This window comes from Salvia splendens, chromosome 19 (assembly GCF_004379255.2).
Source record: "Salvia splendens isolate huo1 chromosome 19, SspV2, whole genome shotgun sequence".
Lineage (NCBI taxonomy): Eukaryota > Viridiplantae > Streptophyta > Magnoliopsida > Lamiales > Lamiaceae > Salvia > Salvia splendens.
Window position 1 is genome coordinate 14,047,304 of NC_056050.1, and position 9,761 is coordinate 14,057,064.

The window sequence follows — 9,761 nt, forward strand, 5'->3', positions numbered from 1 at the left end:
GACGGATGGAGAAAATATTAATTTTTTAATAAAATGTGAATGAAATAAAGTAAGTGAAACGTTACACATATTATAATTTTTGAAATATTCTAATTTGGACTTCTAATATGAGCAAACGAAAATGGAAAATTTTGAAATATTCTAATTTGGACTTCTAATATGAGCAAACGAAAATGGAAAATCAGGACTATTAAAGTGGGACCGAAAAGGTACAATTTTTTAAAAGCTATATTTAATTTTTATTGAAAAGATCACAATTAGCTCTTGGAAATTTATAACAAATGGCAATTGAAAAGAACACAGATTAATGCCATTAATTTGCATCGGGCTTAAATAGGTTAAGGAAGAGAGTAGAGAGAAGTTGTTTGCATAACTTAACGGCGGGGAAGAGAAGTCAAGTAAGAATGAGGCCTCAAATAGTGTTGTTTGGAGACTCCATTACGCAGCAATCTTTCAGATCAGGGGGTTGGGGTGCTTCTGTCGCTGATACATACTCAAGAAAGGTTCAATCTTTCTACTGTTCGTCTATCTATATTGACGTGGGCGTGATACATATAAACTGTTTGATGAATTGCCCCTTTGAAAACAACAGGTTGATGTAGTCCTTCGCGGCTATGGCGGCTATAACACTAGGTGGGCTCTCTTCTTGTTGAATCACCTCTTCCCTCTGGTAAATGTTTATTCTTGAAAACTTATTTTTCTTTAATCGATATTGCCTTCATTTGATTGTTTGTTAAGTTATTCGATCTGTTTCTTGATCGCCTTTTAGCATCAGCTGAATGGTTTTGTTGAATGATTGTTAGCTTCTATACATAATTTATCATGAAGAATTGCAGATTAGATTCTAGCTATACTGCCTTTTTGTCTGATTTGAAAGTGGCACTAATATGAATCCTTTTCTCCATCATTCGATATTTTTTGGGTGGAATTCAACAGATTAATCGAAAGATCCGTGTTCGAAATAGCTCAAGCTTAGAAATATTATGTTTGCAAGTGACTGCAGTTGGAGCTGGCTCTCATATTGTCTTGCACTTTGTTGAATCATTGATATATTTTCTGTAATCACACGTAGGTATCTGAAGCGCCTTCTCCTGCAGCGGTTACTATTTTTTTCGGGGCTAATGATGCTGCTCTTTTGGAGGGCACTGGAAAAAGGCAGCATGTACCTTTGGAAGAAACAAGGAAAACTTGAGAAAAATGGTTCAGCAAATCAGGGTATTTTTCCTACCTTCTGTGCTTCGTATTGGCAACCTTCTGTTTAGATAGAATTTCATGAAATGATTCCTTTGGAAGTCAAATACAGTGAAGAGTATCAATAGCTTACTGAACTAAGATTCACATAGAGAACTGATTGTGCAACTCTTCAGTGATTCCACAAGTGTTAGACTGGTCCAATCATCTTTTGCTATAGCATTTTAAATGGTTTTAGATTAAAATTGTAGAATTGTTCCCCCAAAACGCTTGTTGTGCTCAGTGTTGTTAAAATCGCGCCCCGAGCGCGCTTGGGTCGCGGGTCGCAAGGGTCGAGACCGACATCGCCCCAATGCGGTGGGGTCGTGCGAGATCCGTGGAGCGACGGTGGGGCGCGCCTGGGTCGTCTGGGTCGCCGTGGAGCGCCTGGGTCGTCTGGGTCGCCCCGATTCGTGGTGGTCGTCGGGAAAATGGGTGCTCCATTTTTAGGTTTAAATTGGGAATTGCAGAATTTGTGTTAATGGAAGGGGAGAAGAGGGGTAGGTATGCTTTGGGAAGTGAGCTATTGCACGTGGCCTTCTCATGAAATAAATTCGCCACTTAGTTGAATAGTAGTAAGCAATGCACGTGGCCTTATCAATTTTTTAATTCTATTAAAATGAAATATGTCATAGGTTACTTCTTCTCTTCAATTTTTTAATTCTATTAAAATGAAATGATTAAATAAAATTTTTTAATTCTATTAAAATGAAATGATTAAATAAAAGATAACTAAATATTTTAATACTATAGTTAATTTGAGGCTCATCATAGATATAACTTGACACACAAATTATATCCTCTTTATAAAAATTGTCCTGATCTAATACATCAAACAAAAAATAAAAAAATTTAAATCCAAATTATCTTGAATGATAAGATAATAAAATCCTACACATACTATTTACTTATTATTTTATATTTTGCAACTTTTTTTGGAACTTTGATGATTTTTTATAATAAAATTTAGTTATTTAGTTATGTTGTTTAAAATTTATATTTTTTCGTCTAATCTTCTCTTTTTAATATGGAGTAATGATGCATGTAGATTTATTTGATGTGATAAACATTCAAGCAACAAACTTATAAAAGAGACACAAATATAATTTTCATTCGGCTATTCTGGCGCCCCGATTCGTGGGTCTCTCGCCCCGTCGCCCCATCGCCCCGCGACCCGGGGTCCCCCCTCATCGCCCCGGGGCGCCCCGCGACCCTAACAACACTGGTTGTGCTTATAACTCCACCTCCTATTGATCTGGACGGTCGTCGAGAATATGCCAGGTATAACTATTTTTTGGCTTTTTAGTGCTTTTTTAATTCTCAATTTAGGTATATATATGTTTGATCTTACAAGGGTTATCCTTTTACTTGTATGTGAAATTAGGTCCATGTATGATGATAAGGCGTCGAAAGTGGCTGATAGGACAAATGAAGTAACTGGGACATATGCCGAGCAGTGTGTTGCTATAGCCAAAGAACTTGGTCTTCCTTCAATCAATCTGTGGTCCAAGATGCAAGAAACCAATGGTTGGCAGAGAACATTCTTGAGGTTAGTTATCGAATCAATTCCATTTAGAGCACGTTTATCTAATAGTCAAAAACTGTATATTATGTTCTTACAACAAGCTGGGGATTCTCTGAGTGAGAATGTGGTTTTTGGGGAACTGGTCAAGATTCTTGATGAAGCAGGCTTCTCAGACCTGCCATATGATTTCCCCCAACATTCAGAAATTGATGAAGAAAACCCTGCAAGTTCCTTCGCTCAGGTGTGCGCCGCGTGATGATTTAATCTTGTTCGTTGCAGCAAATTTGAATTTTTTTTTATTATAACGAATGCACAGATTTTCTGTTATACACCATGACAATATTTGAGCCCAGTAAATTCCTTTTTTGCTCTCTCTCAGTAAATTTGGGAGGCTATCAATGCTTGATGAGAACAGATTTTGTCAATGAAGTTTGAAGGAGTTATTTACAAACAATGGGTAATCAATAAACATACCACTATTTTATTGTTGTATAGTCGCTTGATGCTGAAGCAGATGCCAAAGGAATCGCAGACCTGGCTACCACAAACTGAAGGCTGCCGGTTTCTGCCACTACCGGAAAACGTTTCACCAACACCCTGATTCATCAACGATATACATCTCCCATACTCTACCTGTTTACTTGAAACCTTTTGTGCATCTCATTATACCTCAACTCTATGTATCTTTTGGCACTCGGAACCATCACTGCTGAACGACATAGAGTGAAGATATGTTCAACATAATTTCATAATTCTCCATAGATCCCAAAGATGTCATGAAATTACTCATAACAGTCAACATCAACTCTAGACATATCAACTAAGTTATAGAACTTACTTCAAATTTTTCATTCTATCAAGTTATATACTCTCTTGTCCCACAAGAGTATGCACTTTTGATAGGACATATTTTAGTACACAATTAGTAAAGTAAGAGAGAGATGAAAAGAAAAAATTATTAAAAAAATACTGTTAGTGGAGAATGAGTCTCATTTTAATATAGAAAATAGTTTTTAAAATTAGAAATAACATACTCTTGTGAGACGAACTAAAAAGGAAATGACATATTCTTGTGAGATGAACTAAAAAAGAAAGAATGCATACTTTTGTGGGACGGACTAAAAAGGAAAAAAAATGTATACTCTTGTGAAATGGAGGGGATAGTTTTTGTGTTTGCCTTTTAATTTAGCTTCTTCTCTTGGAGTTTGTTATTTTTTTCAGAAAGTATAGTTACCTTTTTAAGAATATAAATAAGAAATATACCTTCTCAATTTACTTTTCCCCTTATAAATGTTCTTACAATTATGTGAGAAACCCTATATGAATATTAAAAGCTTTTAATGATCAAATTAATAGTAGATTATGCTCAATACAAAACTTACCAATTTATTAATTAATAGATTAAATTATCATAATTATATAAAATTTAGAGTTTTACTGTACTATTCCTTCCGTTTGCGATTAAGAGTTCTGTTTTTCATTTTTGTCTGTACGGGGATAGAAGTCTCGGTTCATTTTTAGGCCCCACATTCCACTCACATTTATACAAATGGGACTCACACATCGGTAACTTTTTTTCACTCATTTTTCTTAATATTTAAGCATAATTTAGTAGGTGTACCCAAATCTCTTGGGTTTCCGGCTAGTCAGAAATTTTACTAGCTTTAGATAGCTAGCTTGTGAATAATTTTGGCTACATGAATCCGCTGCCATGAAAACTGTGTTGGAAATATTGTAGCCTTTACACGGGAAAACTCTTGCTATTACAAAAGAACAAAACTGGAAGGTAAATATAATAATATAAATTACAACGAAAGTAAAGAGATGCAAACTATAGTATTCTTCAAGTCGAGTCGAGGTATCCCTCTCTCCGCAAGACGAAATACGCCCTGGCTAGTGCTCACGGATTGGCGTAATGTCCCCAAAGATGAAACGACTTTCCTCCTATCGAGTTGAAGCACCTCAAACTCGTAGGCTCCGGCGAACTTGAATTGGAGGCGAGAACCGAGCAATGCGATGCTCCTAAGATGCGAACTAGAGTGCTTGAGCTACGAGAGAAGAGAAAAGGATTGTAGGTTGTGTTGTGTGTCTTCCATCTCTCAAAACAAGCCTATTTATAGGCTTGGAGTGGCCACACGAGAGGTCTCGGGTTTAAGGCACCTCATAAACACTTGGAGGTTGAAAAGCCAAAAGACTTAGGAAAAGGAAAGGTTTTGAGTCCTTTCTAATTTCCCACATGTTTTTCCTACAATCCCCCACATTGGTTAGAGCGCTGCAAGCTCAAACCAACACCAGACACAAATGCATGTATGCAGACTCTTTTGCTCAGTTCTCAGGAAACGATACTGTATTTGGAGAGGTAACTTGTGGTTTTGAACCTTCCATAGTCAACACTATCGGACATACCGGCGGACTAGTGGACGCGATGCCTTGAACTATTCCTCCTTGGTGTATGCCTAGTCAATAGCATCAACACAATATTGTCTCAACTCCATCAGTTCTCACGTTTGTGTCCGTTTCGGCCGTGGAACACCTCTTTGGAATTCATAAGTGACTCACACACACGAAGCGGCCTCACTTCTCACTTATATAGGTGATTCTTTCATGAGTATCCTGTCATACTGCATCTCCTTGAGATTTCAAGAATCATTAAAAGTCAAAAGACTTAACCTCTTACCACCTGCAGGTTACAACACTCAAAGCTTTCTAAAGAATGGGCGAAGATTAAAAATCTTCTAAGTGTTACAGCTAGATTTGTATAGCTTCGTTTTCCCATTGAACCAATCCCATGGGATCTCCAATCGTATGGTTGGGTTACCACTATACTTATCTTTTAAGATGTGGTTTTCAGTCCCATTCCTTTTAGCAATTTATGCATTTGATCACGGTTTAAACCTTTTGTTAACGGATCCGCTAAGTTATCCACTGACCTTACATAGTCAACTGTGATAACACCACTAGTGATCAATTGTCTGACGGTATTATGTCGCCGACGAATATGTCGAGACTTACCATTGTATAAGCCACTGTGTGCTCTACCTATAGCTGCTGGGCTATCACAGTGTATCACTACTGTCGGCACTGGCTTCTTCCAACTTGGAATATCTTCTAGGAAGTTTCTAAGCCACTCGGCTTCTTCCCCTGCTTTATCCAAAGCGATAAACTCAGATTCCATGGTGGAACGAGCAATACACGTCTGTTTCGTTGATTTCCACGAGACAGCACCACCCCCCACAGTGAACACATACCCACTTGTAGAAAATGAGTCTTTTGAATCAGAGATCCAATTTGCATCACAGTACCCTTCAAGTATTTGGGGATATCTTGTGTAATGCAACCCAAAGTTAAGAGTATACTTCAAGTATCTCAAAACTCTACACAGAGCTTTCCAATGTTCCTTACTTGGGTTGCTCGTAAATCGGCTCAACTTGTTTACAGGACAAGCAAGATCAGGTCGAGTACAGTTTGTGATAAACATCAAACTTCCTATGACCTTTGCATACTCTTCTTGAGAAACAGAATCACCCATATTCTTGCTCAGATGGACATTGAGCTCCAAAGGAGTCTTTGCTGGCTTACAATCAAACGAGTTGAATTTCTTAAGCATTTTCTCAACATAATGAGATTGCGTTAAGGCAATTCCCTCATTAGTCCTCAATATTTTGATTCCAAGAATCACATCAGCTAGACCCATATCTTTCATATCGAAATTTCTTTTCAACATGTTTTTTGTCTCGTTAATAATGGCACTATTGCTGCCCATTATCAACATATCATCAACATACAGACACACAATAACAAAACCGTTATCTGTGTTCTTAATGTAAACACACTTATCGCACTCATTGATAGTGAATCCATTTGCCAACATCACGTTGTCAAATTTCAAATGCCATTGTAATGGTGCTTGCTTCAACCCATATAATGACTTTACCAGTTTGCATACTTTACGCTCTTGCCCAGGCACAACAAACCCTTCGGGTTGTTCCATATATATTTCTTCTTCCAGATCACCATTCAGAAACGCAGTTTTCACATCCATTTGGTGAATCTCAAGATTGTGCAAAGCAGCAATCGCAAGAAGCACCCGAATGGAAGTGATTCTCGTAACAGGTGAATAGGTATCAAAAAAGTCATGCCCTTCTTTCTGCTTAAAGCCTTGGACAACTAGGCGAGCTTTGTACTTATCTATAGTACCATCGGGCTTATATTTCCTTTTCAGAATCCACTTGCACCCTAAAGGCTTACAGCCTTCAGGCAAGTCTACTAACACCCAAGTGTTATTTCTCATGATGGATTCAATTTCACTGTTGATAGCTTCTTGCCACCACGCCGCGTCTGGGCCAGACAGAGCTTCCGCCAATGACTTTGGTTCGTCATCCAACATAAAAGTTATGAAGTCAGGACCAAATGTTTTAGCAACTTTAACTCTTTTACCACGTCTTGGTTCAACATCCTCAGGACTTGACCTCGTCCTTTTTGGAGGATCAGATTTAGTGGATTCATCCATCATTCTTTCACTAGAACAATCCTCTTGCCTCTTGCAAGGGTATACATTCTCAAAGAATATAGCATTCCTTGACTCAATCGTTGTTCCTTCAGCCACGCCAGGCACAGCTGACCTATGGACTAGGAAACGATAGGCACTACTATTAAGTGCATGGCCAATAAAGATGCAATCGACTGTTTTAGGCCCTATTGCAACTTGTTTCGGAGGTGGCACTTCTACCTTCGCTAAACACCCCCACACTTTGAGGTATGAATATGAAGGTTTCTTCCCTTTCCACAACTCATAAGGAGTCACATCCCTATTTTTTAGTGGAATTTTATTCAGGATATGATTCGCTGTTAACACAGCCTCCCCCCACATGTTTTGGGATAAACCAGAATTAATCAACAGAGCATTCATCATCTCTTTAAGTGTTCGATTTTTTCGTTCAGCAACTCCATTTGACTGGGGAGAATATGGAGCCGTTGTTTGGTGAATTATACCACTTGCATGACATAATTCTGCAAACGGGGCTACATACTCACCACCTCTATCACTTCGAACACACTTAATTCGACAATTAAGTTGATTTTCGGCTTCATTTTTGAAGTCTTTAAACGCTTCAATTGCCTCATCTTTACTCCTTAATAAGTAAAGGTAACAATACCTTGTGCAATCATCTATAAATGTGATGAAGTACTTTTTACCACCTCTAGTTTGCACAAATTTTAAATCACATACGTCTGTATGGATTAACTCTAGAGGTTTTGTGCTCCGTTCTACCGAGTGAAACGGTAGCTTGGTCATTTTTGCTTCAACACAGACTTCACATTTTTCTTGTGAGTTAAACTTATCTACTTTTAGTAAATTAAGATTTACTAATCTTTTTATAGCATTTAGATTTACATGTCCCAATCTTTTATGCCATAAATCAGAGCACTCAAGCAAATAGGAGGATGTGTCATCTTCCTTATTTCTTAATCCTTTTCCACGGTGAATGACCGTAACATTCAGCTCAAAAAGCCCATTCACTAGGTGACCTTCACCTATGAACTTTTCATACTTGGTCAATATAACCTTTTCACACTCAAATTCTAGTGAAAATCCATGATTTACTAGAAGTGAGCCTGACACCAAATTATTTCGGATGTCTGGGACATGCAGCACATCCTTGAGGGTAAGAACCTTTCCGGATCCTAATTTTAGGAACACATTACCCACACCAACCACCTCGGAAGAGGCTTGGTTTCCCATACGTACTTTTCTACCTCCAACAGGTTTGTAAGTAGAAAAAACGCTTCTCTCTGAGCACACATGACATGTGGCACCCGTATCAACAAACCATTCATTTGGATTATTACCATGGTCCACGTCGGAGACCATTGCGATCACCTCGTGATCTTTGTTGTTTATAACAACACGTTCAAATAATTTGTACAGTATTGTTTCCAACAATAAGTACACAATTATATTGAACCAAATGTGCATTGGCATATTCATCAACCCATGCATCCCAATTACTACTACCAAATCTAAATTGGTCTTGCTTGTTAAATGACAAACGATAAACATCATTCTCAAGAGAATAGATCTCAAGGAATTAACCACTACATAGCGCATCGACATTGCGACCGTTCGTTGCTTTATTCCAGCTTTGAATTTCATGTTTCCTCCGGCATCGGTCGACATGAATTCAACAAGAGTACAATATTTCGTCTTGCGATTGTTGGAAATATTGTAACCTTTACACGGGAAAACTCTTGCTATTACAAAAGAACAAAACTGGAAGGTAAATATAATAATATAAATTACAACGAAAGTAAAGAGATGCAAACTATAGTATTCTTCAAGTCGAGTCGAGGTATCCCTCTCTCCGCAAGACGAAATACGCCCCGGCTAGTGCTCACGGATTGGCGTAATGTCCCCAAAGATGAAACGACTTTCCTCCTATCGAGTTGAAGCACCTCAAACTCGTAGGCTCCGGCGAACTTGAATTGGAGGCGAGAACCGAGCAATGCGATGCTCCTAAGATGCGAACTAGAGTGCTTGAGCTACGAGAGAAGAGAAAAGGATTGTAGGTTGTGTTGTGTGTCTTCCATCTCTCAAAACAAGCCTATTTATAGGCTAGGAGTGGCCACACGAGAGGTCTCGGGTTTAAGGCACCTCATAAACACTTGGAGGTTGAAAAGCCAAAAGACTTAGGAAAAGGAAAGGTTTTGAGTCCTTTCTAATTTCCCACATGTTTTTCCTACAATCCCCCACATTGGTTAGAGCGCTGCAAGCTCAAACCAACACCAGACACAAATGCATGTATGCAGACTCTTTTGCTCAGTTCTCAGGAAACGATACTGTATTTGGAGAGGTAACTTGTGGTTTTGAACCTTCCATAGTCAACACTATCGGACATACCGGCGGACTAGTGGACGCGATGCCTTGAACTATTCCTCCTTGGTGTATGCCTAGTCAATAGCATCAACACAATATTGTCTCAACTCCATCAGTTCTCACGTTTGTGTC

At 38.5% G+C, this 9,761-nt stretch overlaps 1 protein-coding gene across 9 annotated transcripts; it reads left to right on the forward strand.

Annotated features, from left to right (window-relative positions):
* Window positions 1–269: 269 nt before the first annotated feature.
* LOC121780370 (GDSL esterase/lipase At5g62930-like) lies at window positions 270–3,609 on the forward strand. 9 transcript variants are annotated; one of them, XR_006046006.1, is made up of 6 exons: window positions 403–503; window positions 593–633; window positions 1,073–2,511; window positions 2,615–2,779; window positions 2,904–2,996; window positions 3,135–3,609. XR_006046006.1 is itself a non-coding variant. In XM_042177961.1 (4 exons), the coding sequence occupies exons 1-3, from the start codon at window positions 405–407 to the stop codon at window positions 1,190–1,192; spliced, it is 297 nt and encodes a 98-aa protein (XP_042033895.1). In that variant the 5' UTR covers window positions 270–404; the 3' UTR covers window positions 1,193–1,215; window positions 2,279–2,338. The 9 variants fall into 9 exon arrangements, 3 of the variants coding, with proteins under 3 accessions (XP_042033895.1, XP_042033893.1, XP_042033894.1); XR_006046008.1 differs by having other exon boundaries at window positions 3,251–3,609; XR_006046002.1 differs by having other exon boundaries at window positions 270–503; window positions 1,073–1,215; window positions 2,615–2,996.
* The last annotated feature ends 6,152 nt before the right edge of the window (window positions 3,610–9,761 follow it).

Coding starts and splice junctions, on each gene's coding strand:
- LOC121780370 (XM_042177959.1), top strand. CDS start 405: ATGAGGCCTCAAATAGTGTTGTTTGGAGACTCCATTACGCAGCAATCT. Junction 504..592: donor CTGATACATACTCAAGAAAG/GTTCAATCTTTC, acceptor TGAAAACAACAG/GTTGATGTAGTCCTTCGCGG. Junction 1,216..2,278: donor AAATGGTTCAGCAAATCAGG/GTATTTTTCCTA, acceptor TGATGCATGTAG/ATTTATTTGATGTGATAAAC.